Below are 27,603 nucleotides of genomic sequence, written 5' to 3'. Positions count from 1 at the left end.
ATGGGGGTGGAGATGCTCCTTCAGTTATACTGGGCCGAGGCCATTTAGGGCATTAAAGGTCAGCACCAACACTTTGATTTGTGCCCAGAAACATACTGGGAGCCAACTTCTCACAGGGAGGGAACTGCCAGAAGGCCCTCAGAGTTGGACCTCAGTGTCCAGGCTGAACAATGGGGGTGGAAACGCTCCTTCAGGTATTTTGCAATTTTGTGAAGTTCCTTGACATCTGACGGGAGGTGGGTGCCACCACCAAGAAGGCCTTCTGCCTGGTTCCTTGTAACTTCATTTCTCGCAGTGAGGGAACCACCAGAAGGCCCTCGGAACTGGACCTCAGTGTCTGGGCTGAACGATGGTGGTGGAAATGCTCCTTCAGGTATACTGGGCTGAGGCCATTTAGGGCTTTAAAGGTCAGCACCATCTTCTAAAAGTCAGATAGTGTTTATTTCCTTGACATCTGATGGGAGGGCGTTCCACAGGGCAGGCACCACCACCGAGAAGGCCCCTGCCTGATTCCCAGCAACCTCACTTCTCGCAGGGAGGGAACCACCAGAAGACCCTCGGCGCTGGACCTCAGTGTCTGGGCTGAACAATGGGGGTGAGTCGTCTGACTCACAGCACGTTCTCTCCTAAAAAGTCAGCTTGCCTAGCTAACTTGACTCCAGTGGGTGCAGAATTCGACCTGATCCTTGGGTGCATTGATATGAACATCACCGTGATTAATGACGTCCCTGCAGAAATAAGAGTTAAGTTTCACCCAGAGGCAGCTCAGGGCAGCAAAGAACACCTCTGCTGTTCCTTCATCTATGTGGGGGGAAATTCCTGAATAGGACTTCATCCGTCACTTTCGTTTTTCTTTAGCTGATGGCCAAACCCATCCCGTTTCCCAAACCTTGTTCCTGACTTGGGAGAGGGACAATAAGAAATATCTCTCAGTGGCCCCGATCGCATCCTTTATTTTATTTTTATTTTTGCTTCTCTTGCTCTCTTCCTATAGTAATACATTTGCCCAAAGATGTGTTTGTCGGAACAGCATGGGGCAGAAATACTGACCTGCAAACTGAAAAAGCAGTCAGTGTTCCAGCAGAAATACTTCTGAGCCCCTGCTATTCCTCAAGTGTTGCAGCCACTGTGGTTATTAGGCAGCAAGATTTCTTATCTGACAGAGGGAGACGAGAGGGAGGAATGTCCTTTAAACCACAGCTAATAACCAAAGTGTACGGCGTTTTCTTCATAATTCACAAAGTCTGTTACTTGCCTCCAAATCCTGAGGTGTAACTTTCGTTTTATGGCGGCTTCGCCAGTTCATATATTAGCACCGTTAGACCTACCGTTTCATTAATGTTGTTCTGCTGAGTTAACTGCCTGTTTATGCTCTCTCTGTGTGTGTTTGCGCTCATAGGGAGGAGATATAAGCCGCCCTCTGATTTATACTTTTCTTTTGTGAATAGCGGGAAGTTTGTGAGAAGCTTCTGACTTTATTTTTTCACGCAAGGTTCTATACTGTGCTATTATTATGTCTTGCAGCTTCCTAGGAAACAATGCTTTCTAATTACAGAACGATGGTGGCTCAGTCCCGAGTGGGGAATCTGGTGGTCCCATAGCCATGCCAACGGTCTTTCCACCCACGGCATATTTTTAGAGACAGGGGAGGCAAATAAAGATTTCAGAAACAAATGGTTTGGAAAATAATCTTAAAGGCTTAAATCCTGAAAATACCTCTTTGTGTAAGGCAGTAGCCGCCCCCCTCAGGTCAATTTCCCATTGGCTCGGCCAGTTCTTTCCCCTCCTCTCCCAAATACACGTGCCATCAGTGGTGATGGAAAGTCTTGCAGTGAGACTGACATTACATGCTCAAATCTGGTTCTGAGGATGACCCTTAATTTAGGGAACCTAACCAAACTTCCTTCCCTCCTTCCTTCCTTCCTTCCTTCCTTCCTTCCTTCCTTCCTTCCTTCCTTCCTTCCTTCCTTCCTTTCTTTCTTTCTTTCTTTCTTTCTTTCTTTCTTTCTATATAACAGTTTAAACCAATTCATGAACCAAGAACCTATACATTGACCACCATTAATGAAACATATGTTGTAGATCTTTTCCCACATTTTTTAATGCTATTTTTGTGATATACAAATGACATGAGAAAACTTGGTATACTTGCTTGTATAACATTATTCTTGTTTATAAAACCCAGTAAAAGGAAGCTTAGGGAACTTAATTTAGGGAAACATGGTTCCTAGTGCATCTGATGTCCTCATTAGGACATCAAGAGCCATGTTGTTTGCCATGATTTCATTATGAGTAAATGTGCTTCTTACAAGACTCTCCCGTCACTAATGCTGCTGTAAGATTGCGTGAAAAGGGGCAGGAGTGGCAAAGGAGACGAGATGATCAGTTTGAGGTTCACCCAGAATCAGGCCAGCGGCCAGTGAAGTTGATACGTTACCTGCCCTGTGACATTAGGATGACGGAAAGGATATAAGCCTTGATAATGAATAAATTAAAAGAGGAGTTTAAAAAATAAAATTTGCAGATTTAAGAAGGAGGGGGGGGGAGAGATGCATTGCAATTAAAAAAGAAAGAGGTGATCAAAATAATACTAACGAGACCACAGTCAGTTCATATTGAAAACACAGTGACCATCAATACATGAATCTTAGATTAAACTTATGACTTGTTGGGGTCCCTGCAGACTGGAGGCAGGCAAGTGTTGTCCACATCTTCAGAAACAGGGGAAAAGATAACCCAGGTAACTACCGACCGGTGAGCTTGACATCAATACCAGGGAAGGTCCTGGAACAGAAAATTCAACGGTTGGTCTATGAGCCCTTGGCAAAGGATACTGTGAGTACTAATACCCAACATAGGTTTCTCAAAATAAGTCCTGCCAGACCAATCTCATTTCTTTTTATGATGGAATTGCAAACTTGGTGGATCAAGGGAATGTTGTGGACATAGTGTATCTTGATTTCGGTAAGGCTTTTGACAAGGCTTTTGGAAGCTGGTCAAATGTGGGTTGAACAATGTTAGGTGGATTTGTAGCTGGTTGATTGACTGAACCCAAAGAGTTCTCATGAATGGTTCGTGCGTCATCCTGGAAAAAAGTGATTTTTGAAGAGGTGGGCAATCCCATCCAAATCAAGCTGAAATCTGATTATTGGATCAAAAGGCTTATTGACCAAGAGCAGCTTTAGACTTGCCACAACTTAGTTTCAGTTCGTTAAATCATACCCAGTCCATTACCAATGTTCAGCTGTGGTTCATGACCTCCCTGGCATCCCAGGTTTGATATGGAAAAGGAAGGTAGAGCTGCAGATCACACAACAATTTTCATATGGGTTTGATGGCATGATTTTGTTACTTAGAATCAGCAACCCTTCATGGCCTGGGAATGTGATGATCTGGGAATCAAGCTCATTTATGTGGGTCTCTGGGTGCTTGCAAGGGGACACGGGTGGCGCTGTGGGTTAAACCACAGAGCCTAGGACTTGCTGATCAGAAGGTCGGCGGTTCGAATCCCCATGACGGGGTGAGCTCCAGTTGCTCGGTCCCTGCTCCTGCCAGCCTAGCAGTTCGAAAGCACGTCAAAGTGCAAGTAGATAAATAGGTACCGCTCCGGCGGGAAGGTAAACGGCATTTCTGTGCGCTGCTCTGGTTTGCCCGAAGCGGCTTAGTCATGCTGGCCACATGACCCGGAAGCTGTACGCCGGCTCCCTCGGCCAGTAAAGCAAGATGAGCGCCGCAACCCCAGAGTCGGTCACGACTGGACCTAATGGTCAGGGGTCCCTTTACCTTTACCTGGGTGCTTGCCGTCACTTCTGCTTCATACCTGAGATCCCAGTCATGTTTCTGCTTTTCTCAGCATGCAATTCCCTCCCATTTGCTGTTAACTCAGTTCAGCATCTCTGTTAACCCAAAGGGATACACAAAAGAGGAAGGTCTAAAATCCCTTGGATTTCTTGCATGTCTGGATGGAAGTGTTGTTGCCTCAAGACAACAAAGCTGAATTGCTGTTAAGTCTTCTATGCTCTATAGAAGATGAAAGGGGTTGTTGCCTAAGGATAACCAATGTCCAAAGTGGCAATTCAAGTAGTTTGAGGCAGCTGTGCAATTTGTGCAGGCAGTTTTAAGACTGATGCACAAAATCACTTAGCCCGGCCTTAGTTGCTCTTAGCACATTTTGAATTCTGTTGTGCCTGTAGACTAGCTGAGTAAAAAAGCAGCGAAAAGACAATGGAAGTGTCTGTTGCAAAGGTACCTTAGAGATGGCATTTCTTAAGTTTGCTCTCCTTAGCACCCTGCTTGGTGCCCGGGGTTCTGGTAACCAGCAAGTTTATTTTCCAGTGCTTAGCTGCTGGGAGGCAGAGCTTAGGCCAAGAACAAGTTGAATAACCTTCAGGAAAGCTGTGCTGTCCTTCTGTCGGCCGCTGTCTTTGAAAATTGCCTGCAGAGTTAGTGAGCAGGAACAGTTAAGATTTACAAACAATGATGAAGCTTGTCATGCATCTTTCACCATTCATCATCTGGGTGCCGTGGCTGGGCGGTGAAGTGTTCTTCATAAAAACCAGCTCAGTGTGAAATACACCTCGCTGCAATGTTTACTGCTCTGAAACTCGTCAGAAGCCCTTTATAGTAAATCCAGATTGCGAGGTGACATTACAGTATATCATTGCACAGCACGGCGGGGTTTACACTAGGAATGAGTGCAGTTCACACCAGATGAGATGTCGAAATTGAGTTATGTAGGAATTTGGCTGTTATATGAGGATAGCTTTTGTTTTCTCAAGACTAAAAAGTTAGCTTTATATATATTTAGGTAATATATAATGTGCTTTAGTTTCCATATGTACATAGATGCCAGAGGGCCCGTACACCGTTGTCCTTGCTCAGATGTATCTGTAAGCAGGCATGCGCCTATGGAGTGGTGCGCATGTGTCTCTTCTATGTATCTGTATATGTGCATGCATTTTCTTTGGTGCTATGTTGTGTATTGTGTGCTTACTGGCTTTTCATTATGTGTGTAATTATATATCACCTGAAAAGCTACCTGGGGAACCAGTTGCCTAAGATCACAACTGCAGCTGGACCCCCAGTGCATAACCTAACATAACTTCATGCCTGGCGAGTCTCTGCTGGTACAATCTCATCTATAAAGAAATGGTTTTTTCCAGTGCAGCAAATCTTGGGATTCAGTCATTTTACTTCAAACGCAAGTGTGTGTTTTTTAGCTCCATTGTTCCCACCCAGACAAAAGCTTTCCGCTGTGTTTGAATGACTTGCCTTTTTTAATAGTCTCAGCTTCCTATTGAACAGGTGGTTAAAATCAAATTGGCTAGTCACATTCCATGATTTGCGCTCTCTCTCTCTCTCTCTCTCTCTCTCTCTCTCTCTCTCTCTCTCTCCCTCTCCCTTCCACATAAAGTATAGAAGTCAGGAAAGCTAGATTTTGGACTCTGTCCCAAACTCACCCTTATTATTTAACTAAGTACAGTGGTGCCTCGCAAGACGAAATTAATCCGTTCCGTAAGGCTCTTCGTATAGCGGTTTTTTCGTCTTGCCAGTGTGGTGTAGTGGTTAAGAGCGGTAGTCTCCTAATCTGGGGAACAGGGTTCGCGTCTCCGCTTCTCCATCTGCAGCTGCTGGGTGACCTTGGGCCAGTCACACTTCTCTGAAGTCTCTCAGCCCCACTCACCTCACAGAGTGTTTGTTGTGGGGGAGGAAGGGAAAGGAGAATGTTAGCCGCTTTGAGACTCCTTAAAGGGAGTGAAAGGCGGGATATCAAATCCAAACTCTTCTCTTCTTCTTGCGAAGCAAGCCCATTGACAGCTTAGCGGATTAGCGCTATTAGCGGTTTAGCGGCTTTTAGCAATCAGCTGTTAAGCGGCTTATCAGCGGATCAGCTGATAAGCAGCTTAGCGGCTTAGGAAAAGGGGGGGAAAGAGGAAAAAAACCGCAGGAACTCGCAAGACATTCTCGTCTTGCGAAGCAAGCCCATAGGGAAATTTGTTTCGCGAAGCGCCTCCAAAACGGAAAACCCTTTCGTCTAGCGGGTTTTCTGTCTTGCGAGGCGTTTGTCTTGCGGGGCACCACTGTACGGCCTGCCACCATCAGCAAGGATGTGAGCTTATAGGGAAGTAGACTTGGTTCACAATTTCCAAATGTGGGGCTGGCTTTGCATTGTGAATTCCTGGAGGGTTCTTTTCCCAACCACCAGTTCCCAGAATATGAAGGAGTGGTTTTTAAAACAAGCCTGAGAAAGAAAACCGAAGTGTCAACAGTGGGTGGCATTTTTTCCAGAGACCTTGCCTGCGGTGGGGTTGGAGAGTTGCTGCTGGACTCTTGCGTTCCCAACTCAGGTTCCAGGGAGATAGCCAAAGAAGACAGAAGGCTGAGAGGTGGAAAAGAAGTTGGGGGGGGGGGCAGAGCCGGGCAAGCCCTAGGAGAGAGACCCACAATTGCCCCCCTCTCTCATACACACCTGGGAGCTTGTGGTCTCACTCTTCTCCCTGCAGGTGCATGGGGCCTAATTCTTGCCGTTGCCCTCACTGAGCTCTTTCCATGGTGGTGAGAAGGTCCATCGGGTGGCTCTGTTGAGATGCCTCCTCGCTGGCTCTTTCTGTACCTGGTGGGACTGTGACAGGTGGAAGCATGGAGGAGCCTTGCTGCTCCGACCGCCACCTGCCAGGCAGGTGAGAGAGCAGAGGGGTTGGGTAAGGTGTAGAGCAGCGGTTCTCAACCTGTGGGTCCCCAGATGTTGTTGGACTACATCTCCCATCATCCCTGAGCTCTGGCCTTGCTAGCTAGGGATGATGGGAGTTGTAGTTCAACAACATCTGGGGACCCATAGGTTGAGAAAGGCTGTTGTAGTGGAACAGTAGGAATTTGGGAGGGAGCAGGGTGTATCTGATGGACCTTCAGTCAAACCATAGCTCTCAGCAGATGCTTAGCAATGCTGATCTCTGCTGCTGGGCCTCAAATGTGAGACCTTTGCTAGGCAATGACCCCGTGTAGCTACTGTTCTCTTTCTCTAGCCTGCCAAACTGCCGCTGATAGATAAAGAGAGCTGTTGGCATGCCGGTACCAGCACAGGTAAGCCTGTCTAGGAAACCAAGTTGGGTGCAAAATGTCAGCATCGCCCTTGAGCCAGTGTACCAACTGGACTCATGCACTACAGCCCCGACTGGGCTGGGCGAGCTGGGTAGCACTGCCAGAGACCTCCTTTACCACAGGAACTGGTCACAGTGCTGTGGACTCATAGCTTGGAGCTGAGAGCACCGGATTCACTGTCTCAATAATGCAGTCGTTGCGCAGCAGCGTTTTGCAGAGTCTTGCAGAGTATAAACCACTCGGGAGAGCAGCTCTGTAAAGTATCTTCTTTTATTCTATAACTACAGCTCTAATACAAACTATATACAGAGCTAAATATTCTGAGCATACATCAATGCTACTCTGAGTGCCTGCAGCTGCTCTTAGCAGCAATCTTATCTCTAAATACTATCTCTTGCACTCACTCTCCGACACACTGACTGACTGACTCTCTCACACACACAGAGACTCACTCACTTGACTAATTAAGTAGAGAGCAGTACATTGCTCCTCCTCTCTGTAGAGTCAGCAGAGACCTCAGGAGATGATCAGGAGATTCTTGGGTATGGGAGGGGTGAAATCTCCTCACAAAATGGCACTGAGCCTTTTTGGGTGACCATGCTCTGTCCAGGTCTTCCATCGCTATGTATTTTTTGCATTCATTCGAAACCTTTAAATACATTCATCAACACAGGGTCCATTTTCCCCCTTTATTTTTTGCAGTCATAAGACCAACAAACAAAGGAAACCCCAGAATCAGAGAGTCTTAAATAGCGTGTTTTAAATCCCAGGGTTAATTTTAAGGGCCACCACCAGAAAGTTGATGCCAGGCATACGTCCCTGGAGAGGGCGTTCCATAGCTGCGTAAAAGCCCTCTTGTGGGGACAAGTCTCCCTTCCGAACAGAGGTGGCATCTGGCAAAGGGCATCGGCCCCTTGGCTTAGATCGGTTGGTGTTCCCGTGTGCAGACGCTCAGGCACAGGAGAGTCCCCAGGCCAGAAGAGCATTGACACCCAAGAGATGAAAGCTGAATGAGCGTTCCAAAGGGTCTTGGCCTTAGATTACTGCAATGCGTAGGGCGGCCTCTGAAGATGGTTCGGAAACTTCAACTGGTGCAGAATTCAGCGGCCGGGTTGCTCACCAGAGCAAGACAGTCTGAACATATTGCACAAATCCTGGTCCAACTGCACTGGCTACCAATTAGTTTCTGGGCCCAATTCAAAGTGCTGGTTTTGACCTATAAAGCCTTAAACAGCTCAGGACCTCAATACCTGAAGGATCACCTCTTTCCATTTGACCCTACTCGGACCCTGAGATCATCTTCCGAGGCCCTCCTTCGTGTGCCCCCTCCTCAAGAGGTGCGGATGGCGGAAACGGGAGAACGGGGCCTTCTCTGCAGTGGCTCCCCATCTGTGGAATGCTCTCCCCAGGGAAGTTCGCCTGGCGCCTTCATTATACACCTTTAGACACCAGGCAAAAGCAGTCCCTTTTAACCAGGCCTTTGGCTGACTTATTCTATACCCTTTAAAATGTGGCTCTCTTGGGGGGGGGTTATTGGAATAATAATAATCATAATAATAATAATAGGGGGTTCTGGATTATGCAGAGGGTCTCTGGGACCAGTCTTGGATTGGCCCTCCATATATGTTTTGCATGCCATATGCATTTTACAGCTGCATTCCTGCATCTACATAGCCATGCCCAGAGTTTCCATTTCTTGGCTCCCTGGAGTACGACAGAGAGAAACACAGCCAAGGAAATGGCTTTTTAAATGCACGTTTTGCATCCCAGAGTCGTTGGCTACCTGTGGATACTTGCTATATGGATAGGTTTGTGTGTGTTTTTTTTGTACTGTATAGGACTATTCCAGAGACCTTCAGGCCAGTTGGCCCTGCATTTATCCCTCGTGGCAACCCTGGGAAATTGAAGGACCCAATGTGGAAATCTCCATTTGAGGAAACGTCCTGAAAAGATGAACCAGTAGCTGTTGCTCTTCTCTTGCAATTCAGGGTTCCAAGCTCCATTTAGAAGGGGACTGCTTTGAGGCACTGGATGCAACAACAACAACAACAAAAAGGTTTTTAAAACAAAGGCAAACTGGAATATCTGGGAAAGGGAAGAGTGTCTGGTTTGGAAAGCAGATTGTGGCTTCTGCTCCTCCTGCCCATCAAGGAGAATATCACTTGATAATAAGGAGCCTTCAAGGGATAAAGGTAAAGGGACCCCTGACCATTAGCTTCAGTCATGGCCGATAGGGATTGTGGAGCTCATCTCGCTTTATTGGCTGAGAGAGCCAGCGTACAGCTTCCGGGTCATGTGGCCAGCATGACTAAGCCGCTTCTGGCGAACCAGAACAGCGCACGGAAACGTTTACCTTCCCGCCGGAGCGGTACCTATTTATCTACTTGCACTTTGATGTGCTTTCAAACTGCTAGGTTGGCAGGAGCAGGGACCGAGCAACGGGAACTCACCCTGTTGCAGGGATTCGAACCGCCGACCTTCTGATCGGCAAGTCCGAGACTCTGGTTTAACCCACAGCGCCACCCGTATCCCTTCAAGGGATAGAGGATTGTAAAATGAGGTAAGATGAGGAAGCCAGCCTCCCAAATAAGAAGAACCTCCGGCAGCAGGTTCTAGCAACCGGCCAGCTTGCAGCATCCCTGAGTTGTCAATCACACCGTAATGTTTCTAGAAGCGAAAAGTCAATGCGTTGTTGTTTAATTTGACATGACTCTTGAGCTGTGGAAAAGCATAATCGCTGCAGGGGACAGTTAAGTAACTGTGCTCCATGTCAGCCTGTCTCGCTCCGACTGCCGCACTAAACGCTTTGCTGATGAGCGATAGATTTGGTTAAATACCAGGATAATTGCTGGCTATAGCACCCAGCACTCTTGTAATGCCTTGTAGTACATCAGTTGTAGTTTCCTCTCCGCCTCAGGCGCTGGAGGCTTATTCGCTAAAGAGGGCACTTATTTTCAATTACAATGTTCTCTTTTCCCCTTGTGTTTTTTTTTTTTTTAAGAAGCCATTGTTGCTGAGCCAAATGAGCTCTAATAAATTATATTTCTTCTCCCTGTAGACCTGTTGAAGGAGATCAGGCATGCAAATGCCAAAGCTTCTATTTTCTAAAGCTTGTAAGTAATTTTTTTGTGCATGTCGGCTTCACGTACCAGCAATATGCTCATATTACTGAGACAAAGGTTTTCATTTTAAAGACCTGCACATTGCAGCAGGCCTTCAGACTAACTTGCCTAGCTGGTATAAAGCCAAACACTTAATTCTTCATGCTGTAAGAATGAATTCTATTCATTTTCTTCCTTCTTAGCAAGCCATTGACATTTTTAGGAAAAGGTATATCTGTGCCATGTACGTGAATAGCCTCATATATTTATAATGACACCGTCATCTCAGCTTAGGCTGGAAAGTTAAACGCTAGAATTTCTTTTACAGTTGGTAATGGTCTCTTGGAGCTGAACTGGCTCAGTTTATTTCTGTTGAAATAACTGCTCATGTTAGCTATGCTCTGATTTTACTAAATGTGATTTTGCATTTTGAGGTGGGGCTTAGGCCTCAACTCACGCGTAGGGCTGGGCGATACATCGTTCCAAACTGGTCTGAAGCCCATATCGTGATACTGGTTTCATAATTTTTGACCTGGCCATATATTGTGAATCGTGATAAGTATCTGTGCGTGTGCAATGCAGAAATCACAGTGTGGGGAAAACAGTGAAGCCAGGCAATTCTCTCTCTCGATTCCTGCAGCCCCTCTTAAGTCTGCCAGCTCAAATCTCCCCTGCCTCACGCAAGGAGCAGCAAATCACGAGAGCAGCTGCCGGCAAAAATCACAAGGCAGGATTGCATATGCATAAAAAGGTAAAGGGACCCCTGACCATTAGGTCCAGTCGTGACCGACTCTGGGGTTGCGGCGCTCATCTTGCTTTATTGGCCGAGGGAGCCGATGTACAGCTTCCGGGTCATGTGGCCAGCATGACTAAGCTGCTTCTGGCAAACCAGAGCAGCGCACGGAAACGCCGTTTACCTTCCCGCCGGAGCGGTACCTATTTATCTACTTGCACTTTGACGTGCTTTCGAACTGCTAGGTTGGCAGGAGCAGGGACCGAGCAATGGGAGCTCACCCCGTCGCGGGGATTCAAATCGCCGACCTTCTGATCAGCAAGTCCTAGGCTCTGTGGTTTAACCCACAGCGCCACCTATGCATATGCATAGTTCCACCCTTATTTCAGACATCATAATATATCGCAATGTTTAGTTGGTGGATATATATTACAATGTTGAAAACCAGGTATCGCCCAGCTCTACTGATGTGTGCTGGTGTTTGCAGCAAATATGGTATACCCTCTCAGATACAACCTACATAAAGTGCCTTGTTTTGTTTTCATTCATGCCAATTGCTCTCAAAGAGTGAAAGCTGAACTTTCTTTCTTCGGACCCAAATGAGCAGGTGCGCTGTGTGAGTATCGTACTGCCAGCTAGATTGGCCACTAGGAGGCTAACAGTGTTCGAAACTCCCATTGTTCCAGGCGATTTTGCAATGGGATTTCTCTCTCTCTTTTTTAACTTTATTGCAAAACACAAAGACAGTACCTCGATGACAACTGAACATTAACTAACAAGACATCATCTGACATCACACACACTTTTGATTTCCGATTCACCTCATTGTGCTTTCTACATATTCTTTACCTTGAAGCATTTCCTGTTATATCCGTTACACATCCAGAAAATTTTCTACATTTATAGTTTTCCTTATTATTCAAGATTCAATCTAGACCTGTCAAGAGATTTGCGTTTTCACAATATTGTTTTAGATTTTCTTTAAATGTTATCCATTCTTTACACACTTTCTGGTGCCTTAAACTTTGCGACAGGGGATTTCATTAATGTGAGCAGTTTCTGAGCTCTGGGCGCAATACTGCACCTAAGATTTCAGATTGAAACTGCAGAGTGGAAGGAAAGGAGGCGCTTATTCTGCCTCCCCACTTCCAGCTACTCTGTTAAGACTGGAGAAGAGATTCTCTTAAGAATATTAGGGGGGTGGGCAGGGGAAGGACCAGACCATGTGCAAAATGAACATGATATTTTAGCTGCAGTTCATTCATTTTCAGCTTTATATTCTTGTTATAAAAAACACTCATTGTTGCGCCCATAACCTCGGTTTAAGGTCCCTTGAGCTCCTAGCTTTCCTCTCTCAGTTTCTAACACTGGAGGCTAAGATTCATTCTCTCCCAGCAGCGTTTTGCTCCAGAGACATTACTGGCAATAACAGAACCTGTTCCAGTGGATTCTTTCCAGGGCCAAATAGGAATACATACAATTGTTGGCAAGGAAATCAAGCAATGGTAGAAGTTTACACAGCTAACAGAGTTGAATTCCTTCATGGAACTGCGCCACCACTGCTAAGGTCTAGAGTACCTTACAATAGGAGCAGAAAAGCCTAGTTTCAAAGGGTTGGTTTTGAACCAGGGCAAGGCAGACCTTGTTTTTCAGCACTGTTCCTACTTTTGATCTTGAATCTCCTGCGCCCTTGCGACTCCCCAGTGTTTTTGCACCGGCCAATTCGGGTCATTGGGGCATATGCTGTTCAGGTTGGGGGGCAGCTATAGTTTCTCGTCAGTTTGTTGAAGCAATGCTTCTTCAACATCACCTTCACAGGACTGGTCATGTTGTGCAGATGCCTGATTATCGCTTTCCAAAGCAACTACTCTATTCCGAACTTAAAAATGGAAAGCGTAATGTTGGTGGTCAACAAAAGAGGTTCAAAGACTCTCTCAAGACAAATCTTTAAAAATGTGGTATAAACACCGACAACTGGGAAACACTGGCCTGCAAGCGCTCCTATTAGAGAACAGCCTTTACCAAAGGTGTCATGGGCTTTGAAGACACTCGAACTCAGGACACAAGGGAGAAATGTGCTAAGAGGAAGGCACGCTTGGCAAACCCTCACTGTGATCAACTCCCGCCCGGAAACCAATGTCCCCACTGTGGAAGGACGTGTGGATCCAGAAATGGCCTCTACAGTCACATATGGACTCAGTGTTAAAACCGTGTTCATGGAAGACAATCTTACTCGGCTACAAGGAATTGCCAAAGAAAGAAGAAAGAAAGACTTGGCAGATGGTCTTCCATCCCAGAGGACATTTCTGTACAGTGGTACCTCGGGTTAAGTACTTAATTCGTTGCGGGGTTCCGTTCTTAACCTGAAACTGTTCTTAACCTGAAGCACCACTTTAGATAATGGGGCCTCCTGCTGCCGCCGTGACGCCGGAACACAATTTCTGTTCTCATCCTGAAGCAAAGTTCAGGTACTATTTCCGGGTTAGCAGAGTCTGTAACCTGAAGCGTATGTAACCCGAGATACCACTGTAGCTCCAAAGCGATCATTGTGTTTTCTGTCCTAATATGGCAAATCCCTATCGATAACATTCCCTCTGTATCGCTGCATTATTACGCACTGGGGGGGGGGGAGAGCCAGTGTCCTTCCTTTCTTTTGCATGTGACATAACAAGCGTCAAATCTTGAGAGGCCAAGCTACTGCTGTTGACACATCTGGATTTGTAGACAAGGAACTCTAGGTGAATCTCCTGTTTGCTTTTCCCCAACATGTCAACCTCCCCCTATTTCTTTTTTCTTTCTGTTTTAAACAAGGGAAACAGGAAAGGTATTTGTTTCAAATAATAGCTTTCAGGAGATCTATTGTCCAGTGCGGAGAGAATTTAGTTTTTCTTAGCTAATTTTAGTTGTTCCATCACTTAACAGCAAGCTTTCTAGCTGACTACAAATACTGGCATGTACTGGGGAAGGATGATATGAGCTCTGATAGGGCAGATGGAACGGAGCCATCCATTCATCCGTCTCTCCTGTGCACTAAATGCCAAGAATGAAATCCAGTTTGAAAGTACACAGCGAATCAGTCAAGTGGCAGGCATTTGAGATAATCCTAATGGTTTTTTAACATTGTTGGTGAGAAGGGGAGATCAGCAGCAGCCAGAGATTCTGTTGTGAAATAATAGGCGTATTCAAGGCAGAACTGGGTGTTCAGATAAGCATGGCGCTACGGCTGAAAATGGCAGCTCAGTATACAGTGATTTTTGTAAAGTGTAGGGAAACAAATGAGCCTTGTCTCGTTGGTTTGCCCGTTGTCACCATGGTACGGATATGTTTCAGCATGCAATATAGACGGGGGAGAAAACTTAATATTGGCTGCCATTTTGGACAGCACCAATGTCTTTAAACTGTCCCACCCATCATGGCAGAGGTCTGTGCCGGTTGTGGTGTGTGGAAATTTTGTTCTCCCTTCTCATACTATATTGAGAAGATATGGCCCTGCAAATATGTATTTACAGTGTTACAAAGTACTGTGACCTGTTGGGGGGAAAAAGAAAATACCCGCGCATTTTCCACCATATGACTGGGTAAGAAGAAAATATATATATAATTTATCCCAATATTCAGAATGCTGTAATCAGATGGTCATTCGGAACATTTGGGGTCTGTGATCCATCAATGTGCTAAATAGATATTTCACCGGGATCACCGTAATGTAGGGTATAGTCAGCAGAGGAATATATTTGGAAAATCCTGGATTTTGATATAATTTATCTCGAACGGCTCACCAGTTTGGGGGTTCTCCGCATTTCTGCCCTACATTCCTGAAGCCCACTGGTGCCCTATTACGGCAGTCCCTTCTCCCTCGCCTCTGCCCCTAATTACAAAATCTGTATCCTACAAAGATAAGCAAAAATAATAGAACCTAAATTTAAAAAGAAAACAATATTTGTGCTAAACCAAAGTATTGACATGGTTTTCCGTTAAATTCTCAAATATTGGTTATTATTAGTGCGCTATTGCCCTTGAATATACAATAATATTCCTTGAGTTGGCATTAGAGTGCTTGTAATGAGCGCTCGAATTCATCATGCGAAAGGCTGGGCTGGATGAATCCCAAGCCAGAATTAAGATTGCCGGGATAAGTACAGACCCCCGGACAAATTAAGTTCACATCCAGAGGGTCCACTGTACCTTCCATTTGCCATCCCGGCCTGACCTTTTCCCATCAAAACAGACAAAATAGATATACGCACTCCTTTGTTATATCTGCTTCTATTAATCAACAAGCCCTTTCTCAAATAGGTAACACTCAGGGGAGAATGCAATGGACTCCCTTTGTCTTTTACATATTTGCACTTCCAAACTGGACCTACTCTGGCTTCCATCTGCTCCTTACGTATCTGCATTCAGAAAACTAACCTTAATCTATGTCCACATTTTATAGACCATCTTTTGGGCATGTCGGTGCTCTGTTTCTATTCCAGTACCAGCCTATACTTGACTACTTGGAAGTAAGCCCCATTGATGGCAGTGGCGGCACTTACTCCTAGATAAGTGGCAATAGGATTGCAGCCTTAATGTAGAAACGAGCCTTCGGATCCAGATTCCAAGCGAGTCTGCAGAATGGATGTGCCTTCTATTTCCTTCCCTGAATAAGAAGGTGAAAGAGCTTTAATAAATTGTCTGTAACACTTGAGAGCTTAAATCTTTAAAAAATTGCTTCTTATTAAGAGTCTAATGGTTTTTAAATGTAAACACAAAGAACATTTGCCTTCCAAGCATGACTATCCTAGTGGTTTCTCACATCAGTAGAAGCATATTACGCTTTCCAGGCCATTGACTTACAGAAGATCACTCAAGTCTAGGCAGTTCTTTGTATGGCATCTCAGTTCATTGATGACTTTTATTTTGGAGGTTATGTGTTTTGTTTTGTTTTTGCATTTTGGCCAAAATGTAACCAATATCATACAAGGAAGGAAGGGGGAAATACGCAAGTTCCAAACTAAATACTAATTATTAGCCGCTGAGTTGCATGTGCCCAGGTAAACATGCATATATTTATTTTGTAGTAAGACTGAGACAACAGTACAAGGCTTGGCACATTCCTGGGAGATCGGTATTCATAACTCAGTTCACTAGCTGTGGACTAAACTGGGTGGATTAGCGGGGCAATGCTTGATTTCTTTATTTTTCCATGAAGCAAGAAAACAGTAATGACCACTTTGAGTTGGGAGAAACGAGAATGAGATGGAACCAGCCTATGTGTTGTGGCATGGCTGTCTTTTGGGTGGTTTTGAGGCAGAGCCCTGCTCCACGCTTCAGCTGCTCATGCCTCCAATGCCTAAATTTCTTACAACTTCCATCAATTTTACAGATGTCACAAAGGTGAGGAACAAAGGACATCTCTGAACGAGCGGTGCCGTCTTGTAAGGTGACCAGAAGCAAAGGAGAACAGGGCTTTTGTACCTTAGTAGCTGAGGGGATGCAGGTGGCGCTGTGGGTTAAACCACAGAGCCTAGGACTTGCCGATCGGAAGGTCGGCGGTTCGAATCCCTGCAACGGGGTGAGTTCCTGTTGCTCGGTCCCTGCTCCTGCCAACCTAGCAATTCGAAAGCACGTCAAAGTGCAAGTAGATAAATAGGTACCGCTCCAGCGGGAAGGTAAACGGCGTTTCCGTGCGCTGCTCTGGTTCTCCAGAAGCGGCTTAGTCATGCTGGCCACATGACCTGGAAGCTGTATGCCGGCTCCCTTGGCCAATAAAGCGAGATGAGCACCACAACCCCAGAGTCGGTCACGACTGGACCTAATGGTCAGGGGTCCCTTTACCTTTAGCTGAGTGGAAGGGGCAATTTGGGGAGATGCAGCTTGTCATAGAGAAGAGTAAAGGTTCTTCTGCTCGAATTAGGGTTGCCGTCCACCCCTAGAAATAGGGGAGTGTGTGTGTTTGTGTGTCCCTTGTCTTTAGACTTCAACCAGGACAACTTTCCCCCCGTATTCGAGCACATCCCCGAGTGTGTATGTGTAAAGAGCTCCCATAATCCCTTGCCATCGGCCATGTTGGCTGGGAATGATGAAAGCTGGAGTCTATCAAGGTCTGGAGGGCCATGTCTGCATCCCTTCTTTAGAGTTTGTGCATGGTGTAAAATCTGAAGAGTCGGTTCAGTGGCGACTGAAGAGGCCAGAGGTTGGTGGTCTGGAAACCACTGGTCTTATCACTGGCAGGAGTAATGGATTGACCACGCTGATGCATTTGTACCATCCCAATCTTGCCCCTCCCGGCAGAGGCATGGGCAACACAGGAGATCAAGTGAGCACCTTAAAAAGATGGCAGAAGTCTCTTCTACCGGTAGCCTTTGGGTTCAGCAAATCAATTTGAGATTTCTCTCCATAGTTATCGAAACTGATGAAAGGGAGGGATCTCCCAATTGTGGCCCCTCCAGGGCTCAAAGCATTGGGGGATGGACGGACTTGTTTTCTTATCATGAATCAGAAGGAAGCTGTGTGTGGATGGGAGTCGCCAACGGAGGCAAGGACATTCCCTTCCTCTGGGACAGACTACGAGGAATCTCTCATTTGGAACAGTTTCCTTGCATCGTTTGCACTTGACCGTTGCCACTGAAATCGGTGGACATCACAGGGGCTTGCTCTGAGAATAAAAACAGCTTTCAACGCTTAGGAAATACTGTATTTTCTACAATGGGAACTTTGCCTGTTTTTCCGATAGTTGCCGGGTCGAGTTTCAACCGGTTGCAGTGCAGAAGTCTCTGCCTGAAAACAGAATTTGGGTCATTACCGCCATTCCTTACAAATTCATTTCTGATTCTGCCAGGTTGACCACATCTTTTTAAGCAACTTTATGCAATCTGGCCGCTGTCAATCAATGGAGTCAACGGGAGGTGAATTGTTCCACTTACCTTTTAAAAGGATCTTAGCTCGGTGTTGGCCCCCCACTAAACGATAAGTATTCAGAGTGGAATAAGTCCTGATGGTTAACGCGTTAAAGGCTCTCAGACCGCCTCTCCTGTGATTTAGCTTTTTCCAAAGGACTGGCGGTGCACTTGTCTAGCGATGCATTTTGCTAATTACACCATAGATTTCCCCGTTGATGAATAAGTGCTGAATTAACACAGGAGCTTTAATGTTTCGCTTTCCCTATTATTGTTGTACAAGGAGCCGTGCGGCAGATGCCGGCAGTTAGTTACACAAACATTAGTCTTAACGATTGGCCATTTGGATTTGGTGACAAACGGCAGCCTGGTGGAAATCTGAGCCTCAAACCAATCAGGAAGTTAATGAGGAGAGAAATTACCACGGCAGCTTCCCCTTAATTACATCCACGCCAGGCAGGAAAGGAGTGCAGTTGCGTGGATCTTGACTCATCAAAGGTGAGCAAGGTCAGAGACCCCTTTGCTTTGCTTTTTGTATCTAGTGGAGATGGAAATGTTGCCAGTATTTCTCGCACTGTATTAGTTTTCAAATTCTTCCAATATTTCATATCAATCTGTTTTTATTTTCCATTTTCCGGAGACGGGACACTTGTGGTTTCGTTCCTGCTTGCTTTTCTTTTTCCTTGCCCTCTGTTTGACAGAAGATCTACACCAGTTTTTGTCTGCTTCATATGTCATCACAGCAGCTGGATTCCTGTTCGATAATACTGTGGTACCTCAGGTTAAGTACTTAATTTGTTCCGGAGGTCCGTTCTTAACCTGAAACTGTTCTTAACCTGAAGTCCCACTTTAGCTAATGGGGCCTCCTGCTGCACGATTTCTGTTTTCATCCTGAAGCAAAGTTCTTAACCCAAGGTAATATTTCTGGGTTAGCGGAGTCTGTAACCTGAAGCGTATGTAACCCGAGGTACCACTGTAGCAGCCACTCCCCAGGGCAAACACTTGAAAAAGTCCTGCTGCAGCATTCATACGCTTAATTCCTGCTTCCCATCCTTTCCCTGACCATTGCACGCCCTTCTCATGGTGCCGCCTGAAGCAGGTTGCTCCACATTGCCACATGGCAGGGCCGGCTCTGGACTCCTCTATTTCTTTGCCCTGCACCCTTTTCATGTCAGGATGGGCAGCCACTGACACACGTCAATGTCTCCATGCATTTCCTTGGTCATTCCAACCATGATGGGAGTGGCAGAAATCTGCAAATGGATGGTGGTAGAGAAACTATTACTAGTGGTGCTCAACACATTGTGGTGAGGGTCATGTGTTTATTAATGTGTATCCCATCTTTTAATCCCAGTGCAGAGAGAAAAGGCCCCTTTCTGATTTCTCTGCACTTTCAGAAGATCTTCCTTTTGCTTTGTGCTAAAGTTTGGAAAAATTGAAAAGGACAGTAATAATAATAATAATAATAATAATAATAATAATAATAATAATAATAATAATATTATACCCCGCCCTCCCCAGCCGAGACCAGGCTCAGGGCGGCTAACAACCAATATAAAAACAAATTGATTGAAATACAACTTAAAAACAAGATTAAGATACAACATTAAAACATTAAAATGCAATCTCCACTAATGCAGGAATTTTGATGCCTGTTCATGTTTTCCATAGGGGAGTTGTTAGTTGGTGGAGAGGAGGAGAGTGGCTGGATCAGGCTCTGCTGCTCATAGCTGTCAACTTTTCCCTTTTCTTGCAAGGAATCCTATTCGGAATAAGGGAATTTTCCTTAAAAAGGGTAAACGTTGACAGCTATACTGCCACTGTCTCGGCCTCCCTGCTTCCCTCACCATCTTCTTTCTCCACAGGACTGTTGGCCTCCGTTAGCACCTGCCGGAAAACTTTTAATTGTGTTTGGATACCGATTTTATTATTGTCCCTGAAGTTTATTGCTCTAAGGCGATGTTGGTTTTATCATCCTGCTGCCGCTTACGAGAAGTTGTTCAAGTGTTTCTGCTTTCTTCTGTTGGATAGCTTAGGTCAACGTTACTTTTCTGCAACATGCCTTCTAAATGACTTGCAATGTTTTGTTTTGCTAAAAGCAGCAGGGTAGGAATAATCGGAATAAATAAATAATCATAATTGAACATTTTTTTCCTCATTCTGTTTATATGGGTGGGAAGAACCTCTTTAATTGAATCACGCTTTATATATACTCAAATACATCTTGATAATTATTATTATTATTATTATTATTATTATATATTTATATTCCCTCCTCACCGGCTAAAACCGGGCTCAGAGCAGCTAACATCAAACGTATAACACATTAACATAAAATCAGGCAATCAATTAAAATACATCCTAAAATCAGATCAGGAAGTTGAATTGAGGTTGGGTTGGGTTTTTTTTTAATGCTTTGCACAATTCACAACCTACTCCTTGTCCTCATTCCTTCTTAAGGAGAGGTATGGGGCTGGCAGTTATTACTATTAATATTTTGTTGTTGTTTAGTCGTTTAGTCGTGTCCGACTCTTCGTGACCCCATGGACCAGAGCATGCCAGGCACTCCTGTCTTCCACTGCCTCCCGCAGTTTGGTCAAACTCATGTCGGTAGCTTCGAGAACACTATCCAACCATCTCGTCTTCTGTCGTCCCCTTCTCCTTGTGCCCTCCATCTTTCCTAACATCTTTTCCAGGGAGTCTTCTCTTCTCATGAGGTGGCCAAAGTCTTGGAGCCTCAGCTTCACGATCTGTCCTTCCAGTGAGCACTCAGGGCTGATTTCCTTCAGAATGGATAGGTTTGATCTTCTTGCAGTCCGTGGGACTCTCAAGAGTCTTCTCCAGCACCATAATTCAAAAGCATCAATTCTTCGGCGATCAGCCTTCTTGATGGTCCAGCTCTCACTTCCATACATCACTACTGGGAAAACCATAGCTTTTACTATACGGACCTTTGTTGGCAAGGTGATGTCCCTACTTTTTAAGATGCTGTCTAGGTTTGACTAGTTAAATTTGTATACTGCCCTATATCCACAGGTCTCAGTTGCTAAGTGAGAGTCAACTTGTTTATTTTCTGATGGAAATTTTGTGATTATAATAGTTACAGGGCAAGCAGAAACCTTGTTCAACCTTCAGGTGCCGTGCTGCGAACAGCTTCATCTTCCTATCATGCAGCTGTTAAAAGTCAGAGGAGCGCTGCTGGCAGCAGAAAGGTGGCAACCCTTAGCAGGGGCAGACTTTGGTATTTCATCGATGCACAAATGTGGTGCCTCCGCCTGTCACGCTCCGTTCTGCCCACGCCGTGCCATCGTTGCGACGCCCTGTAGTGTCCCCTAGGCTCAGTGCCCAGAGTGGTAGAACTAGTCACGCAGTTCCGCCTCTGCCCTTATCCTATTCATCGTTGTCTGTGGATAATAATACAGTGGTACCTTAGGTACCTAAGGAACGCGGGTGGCGCTGTGGGTTAAACCACAGAGCCTAGGACTTGCCGATCAGACGTTCGGCGGTTCGAATCCCCGCGACGGGGTGAGCTCCCGTTGCTCAGTCCCTGCTCCTGCCAACCTAGCAGTTCGAAAGCACGTCAAAGTGCAAGTAGATAAATAGGTACCGCTCCAGTGGAAAGGTAAACGGCGTTTCCATGCGCTGTTCTGGTTTGCCAGAAGCGGCTTAGTTATGCTGGCCACATGACCCGGAAGCGGTACGCCGGCTCCTTTGGCCAATAAAGCGAGATTAGCACCGCATCCCCAGAGTCGGTCACGACTGGACCTAATTTACCTTTACCTTAGGTTACATACGCTTCAGGTTACAGACTCCGCTAACCCAGAAATGGTGCTTCAGGTTAAGAACTTTGCTTCAGGATGAGAACAGAAATCGGGCTCTGGCGGTGTGGCAGCAGCAGGAGGCCCCATTAGCTAAAGTGGTGCTTCAGGTTAAGAACAGTTTCAGGTTAAGAACAGAACCCCGCAACGAATTAAGTACTTTATCCGAGGTACCACTGTAATAAAAATTGTAAATTTTATTTATACCCCACCCTCCTCAGCCAAGACCAGGCTCACGGCGGCTAACACCAAATATAAAAACAATTGATTGAAATACAACTTTAAAAAATAAAATACAACATTAAGTGGCGTAAGGAGGAGCAGAGTGGCCGAGGTGGCAGACTGGGAAACAGTCTGACCAATATTTATGTATGCAACTACGGCGGCAAGGTTATTGATTGCCAAAAATTGGAAAAGCCTCTCCTCCTTGCAGAGGAGGCGTATTCAGCTCCCTGCTCCTGATTTCTTCTGCTGCCGCAGCCAAGCCTCCCAGCCGACCAATAGGGCTGGCTGGTGGGCGAAAGCACTCAGCTCCCAGTCTGTTCCTGCTTTCTTCGGATCTCCCGCCCTCCCTCCCTCTTAGGTCAGCTTCTTTTTGCGTATTGACCTTGCTATGGACTTCGGTTGATTGCCTTAGTTGCCCAAGGGGCCTGGTAGGACTTTTTTATCCATTTGGCAAATTGGCACCAGCCTCTTGGTTTTTTCTCCTACCTCGTAGCAATTCGTCACGACTTTCTGGCATTGGAGGTTAGGCATTGGAATATGTGTTCTGTGTTGGAGGATTGGGTATGCGCCATCATTTACCCCTCGTCTTTTGGGTATTCCGTTAAAAGAATCTGGCAGTCATGGATCCTGTCCGATGCCCTACTGGTGGCTAGGGCCATAGCACGACCCCCGGTGACATCAGGGGGAGCTTCCAGTTTTATTTGCATCAACAAGCTCCTCCCATTGGTTGTTACCCTGATATGACTCCCAGCTGTGCAGGGTGGAGTCTGGTATTGCTGTTTTATCCAATGGTGGCGCTGTGGGTTAAACCACAAAGCCTAGGACTTGCCGATCAGAAGGTCGGCGGTTCGAATCCCCGTGATGGGGTGAGCTCCCATTGCTCGGTCCCTGCTCCTGCCAACCTAGCAATTCAAAAGCACATCAAAGTGCAAGTAGATAAATAGGTACCGCTCCAGTGGAAAGGTAAATGGTGTTTCCATGCGCTGCTCTGGTTCACCAGAAGCGGCTTAGTCATGCTGGCCACATGACCCGGAAGCTGTGCGCCGGCTCCCACGGCCAATAAAGCGAGATGAGCGCCGCAACCCCAGAGTCAGCCACGACTGGACCTATTGGTCAGGGGTCCCTTTATCTTTACCTTTAAGCCAATACCACTCACATGCTGTAACCAATAAAAGTTGTGGCCTAATTTTGCCCATTAACCTAAAATAATGCGTCTGTGTGTCTTATTATAATCCTATGCGGGTGGAGGGTCCTCTACTCAAAAGCAGCAGCGTCCCAACTAAAACAGACCAATTATCTAAAATAATGGAATACTTCCATATTGCCGAACTAACAGGGAGGATAAGAGGAGATATGGTACAAAAAGTGAATAAGGAGTGGGCTATCTTTAAGGAATACATCAAAAATTATGTGGGAAAAGTAGAATTTCTGACAGATACTGAGTGAATCCAGAAAATGATTAGAGTGAAAGGAGAGGAAAGTTAAGATAAAAGAATAGATTAAAGAAATAATGAAATGTGTTTAAGCTAGTTGGAAAAATAAAATAGCGTAACAAGAATGGCTGGAAGTCAAGTCGCTTGTTGGGTGTCTGTGTGGGGTAGGTGTGTAGGTATGTTGATATGTATAGTATAGGTAGGTATTATATAGAGCAATGTAGGTATGTTTTATGTTATGAAAATAAGGTAGTGTGTTGTGTACGTGTATTGTGTAAATGTACAGTGGTACCTCGGGTGAAGTACTTAATTCGTTCCGGAGATCCGTTCTTAACCTGAAACTGTTCTTAACCTGAAGCACCACTTTAGCTAATGGGGCCTCCTGCTGCCGCCGTGCCGCCCGAGCCCGATTTCTGTTCTTATCCTGAAGCAAAGTTCTTAACCTGAAGCACTATTTCTGGGTTAGCGGAGCCTGTAACCTGAAGCATATGTAATCTGAAGCGTATGTAACCTGAAGTGTATGTAACCTGAGGTACCACTGTATATGTAAATGTATATGTATGTGTTTTATATGTTAATAAAAAAAATAGAAACCACACGTGAGGCAGTTGGCAGGTGCCCCATCAGGGATTCTGCACCGTAATTTCACAGGGATGATTACGGAGCGAAGGGGGCGGGCTTCTTCTAGCCACGTTTTCATTTATTCCATAGAATGGTTCTCTTTTTAAAAAAACAAACAACAGTGGGTTCCCCAAAAAAAGGTGTTGTTTTGTATATCACTGAAATTTTTAGGGTCCCCCCCTATTAAAAATGGCACTTCATCCAGTCACACAGCAAACAGTAATTAATGTTGTGAGCTGCCTTGGGATCTACATAAATGAATAAAAATTAAGAATGCATAGATTAGTCTAGAACAGGGGTGTCCAACCGGTCAACCGCGATCAACTGGTTGATCCCCAGGAGGTTTGGGTCGATCACGGGCTCTTTTTCGTTTGGGGGGGCAGAGGATCCAGCCCCACCCCCTCGCCCCATCCTCCATTCGCACATGATCGCTTGAACGGAAGACGTAGTACTCGCTGTGAGGCTCTTTGATTCCTGATTGCTTTTCCGGAGAGTGACTTGCTCCTTTCTCCCTAAAGACAGCTTTACATTTTTGAACTGCCCCTCTAAAAAAAAGATCAACAACTTTGACTTTTCCCCCTAAAAAAAGGTCTACAACTGAACGTTGACCTGAACGTTGCCTGATGACATCTAGTCTACTCTAACATGTCAGTTTCTGTTTTGGTGAGGGGGGGGGATGTGTGGGAAAGTTCAGAGTGGCAGGAGAGGATATATTGTTTACTAATATCCTTCCTAACTTGCACTAGCAAGTTCCTTTACATGGCAGAGTTACAATCCCCTTTTACATGCACAGCAGATGGCTGGTTGCAGGCTCGTGCGAGCTTCTCACTATTATACAATCCAGTCTGTCTCAGATTGAATTGTACGTTCCTGGTAAGTTCCCTTGAATCCCTCTTAAAAGAATAAAGACTCCACAATCTTACTCAAAGTCAATAAAAGACGTTTACTTACATCAGTTCACAGTTGGATTCCTGAAGGCAGACTTAGTTACAAATATGTACATGTGGATCTACTCCATATGGGGGAATAATCCCAGTGCTTCTGCTAGCTGAGAAGCTAGCAGAGCAGTCCCAGCTAAAAGCTGGTCAAACGAAGAAGGAGGTAAAAAGGGTGCTGCGCGACTCGTCCTTTTGTTACCAGGACAGGTAAGGTCACGCCCACCTTCTATCACATGCAAAAGGAAGGATGCTCCAGCCAGGAGGAACAGGAAGTTTCGACTGGCTGGATCAAACATTCCCCTGCGTGTCTCCTCTAGCATTACAAGGAATGTTGTACTTGACTGCCTCTCATGGATCACATCCCACAGGATGAGCATGGCAGCAGTCACTTGCAGACATGTGCATGTGACGACAGATGAGATACATGGATGGGAACCCGCCTAGGAAAGGACGGCAGCTCATCACTCCATGCCTTTGGGTGTATTTGTGTAGACCGTCACTGATCTAGATCGCTTAACTATGTGTTCCCTTTTTTCTCCCCCCCCCCCCTTTATTCGTTGCTTCCTCAGTATTTTCACCACCCAGTAGTCAAGATTCTGGCTTGGTTTCCCTTTCCAGCAGCTCTCCCATCAGCAACGAAAGCACCAAAGCTGTGTTGGAGTGCGAGTCGACCTCCGATTCTGGGACCTTCACTGTTCATTCTGTCATGGAAGACGGTGAATGAGCAGCCCTGAAGAAGAAGCTCCTCCTTGGACGTCTTGGGAAAGTGCCTTCTTGTTGAGATGTGTTTGGTTTGTGATGATTGATGCCGATGTAACCGTTGAGAAAACATTGAGTTTATTCCCTTTGTATTGTTCCGCACAATGTGATTTGCAACCTCTTAGTTTAAGGACTCAAGTCTTTCCCATTAGGGGCTCCCTGGGAGGTCCTTGGGGTTAATCCTAGTATAAAAAAGATAATACTTTGCAGATAAACTGTGATCAAAGTTAAGTGAATGGCTAAGCTACTTATATAAGCAAGATTTCTACAGCGCACAAGAGTTAGTTCTTCAGCAAAGACAAGATAAAATTGTAAAAAGGGCTTTCAGTATGATGAAGATTTTAAGAAATTGGCATAAAGGTTGATAATTCTCTTATCACAAAATAATTCTTTCAGCTTTTATTTTTTAATGACAGTAAAACAGAATGTGCGAGTGAGTGTAATGTTCTAGGATTTACAAACCCCTTCATAAATGCTGCTTTCTATCTATTTGTAGGCTTCAAAAGTGGGGGGGGGGGGCGGAGTTTAAGTAAGAATGATACTTTCAACAAAAATCTGGTGAGTTACCTTCATGGTTGGATGTTTTTATGGAAGATGCTAGATTTTGGCTAGGCATTTATTCTGCTAACAGCATAAAATTAACATAAATTTAGTACTTTCTAGGTTAACCTGTTTGCTACAATCTTGACTTAAAGCATTGAAAAGTTACTACAGATTTTCGGTATTTGTTAAAAATTGCTTAGCATGTACTTTTCCTTGGGTTACAGAGGCCAAGCTGAAATGAAACTAGTCTTTAAAAAATTCATTGTTCTCTGTAGTTGCAGCGGTACCTGAAATAAAAACGTTATTGATGACCAAATTTTCTTGTGTATAGTTGGCAAGCTGTATTAAACAGGAAAAAAAGAAATTACTTGTATTTTCTTCACTCTGTGCTTTGAAAACATCTATTTGATTTCACCCCCATCTGTTGTAATCAATAACCTGACCATCTTGTTTTTTATTAAATGCACTTACTCTTAATTTCATCCACCAGTGGTTTTAGAGAGAATAATGTCGAGTTACCTATATGGGTTTGACATTATAAATCACTTCTCGGGGTTGGATTGTATAGCGGTATCGATTGATCCTGATATATCACAGAAATTTACTGTCACTTCTGTTTTCAATTAAAGATACAATCAGTCAGATAATGACTTAATTGGATTTTACAGAAGATTGAGTTTTATTGCCCAGTGCTTTACGAGTTTAGTTAAGGAAGATCATTTTATCACACTTGTCAGCCCAGCAGCCACTGCAGTTGGGTGCCCTTCTGCCGCAGCTCCTCGCTGTTGCCATTGTGACAGAAGAACAGGGGGAGCAGAGGGCAGGTAAAGAAAAATATCAGCTTGGAGATGCTGGACTGTGTCGTAAAAGAGGCTGCTGCTGCAGCAGCCGGGAGATGGAATCCGCGCCGCGTCCAACGCCCCCGCCCCGTGTTGTGATTTCTAAATAGTTGTTGAGATATAATGCCATAATTATTGGGGAAGCTTGCAGCTTGCCCCTGCCCGCCAACATAGGTAGCAAGACAAAGGATATTTTGGAAATGTGTGTTTTCTACACTGCGACTGTGACGCTCTAATGTCAGTGAGCAATAGGAATGGAAATTTAACCGCACAGACACAGTCCCCGCACAATACTGGCCAGGCTGAGCTCTTTTATCTTTGCAACGTTTCCCATGTTTAACTGAGATTACGTGTTGGATCCTTCATTTGCTTCAAAGGCTTATTGCTGAAGTCTTGGGAGGGTGGTCTTTTTTGTGGTGGGGGGTGGGAAATTTGTGTGTGTGTGTTCATGCACACACATGCAACATACCTTCACTTGCAAGCAAATCTGTGTGGACCGTAGCCCTTTCCAAATAATCTATCTTTGTGTCTTGAGCTGTTTTGGTGTTTCTCCCCACCCTATCACAAAAGAGAATCTGCAGTATATTGAAGGAAGAAGCTGAATGAGGTTTCTG

General features: G+C 45.2%; 1 protein-coding gene across 2 annotated transcripts in view; it reads left to right on the top strand.

Annotated features, from left to right (window-relative positions):
• The window catches only part of DMRT1 (doublesex and mab-3 related transcription factor 1), a 59,102-nt gene extending 32,588 nt beyond the window's left edge, over positions 1–26,514 (top strand). For both annotated transcript variants that reach the window (XM_081894601.1, XM_081894602.1), the window contains exon 5: positions 25,418–26,514. In XM_081894601.1, the coding sequence (XP_081750727.1) occupies positions 25,418–25,572 (155 nt within the window). In that variant the 3' untranslated portion in view covers positions 25,573–26,514. The remainder of the gene's footprint in view (positions 1–25,417) is intronic.
• The last annotated feature ends 1,089 nt before the right edge of the window (positions 26,515–27,603 follow it).

This window comes from Podarcis melisellensis (assembly GCF_964234715.1).
Source record: "Podarcis melisellensis genome assembly, chromosome: 17".
In the NCBI taxonomy this organism is placed as follows: Eukaryota; Metazoa; Chordata; class Lepidosauria; order Squamata; family Lacertidae; genus Podarcis; species Podarcis melisellensis.
Note: the sequence above shows the minus strand (reverse complement) of the source record. Positions and strands in the feature narration are given on the sequence as shown.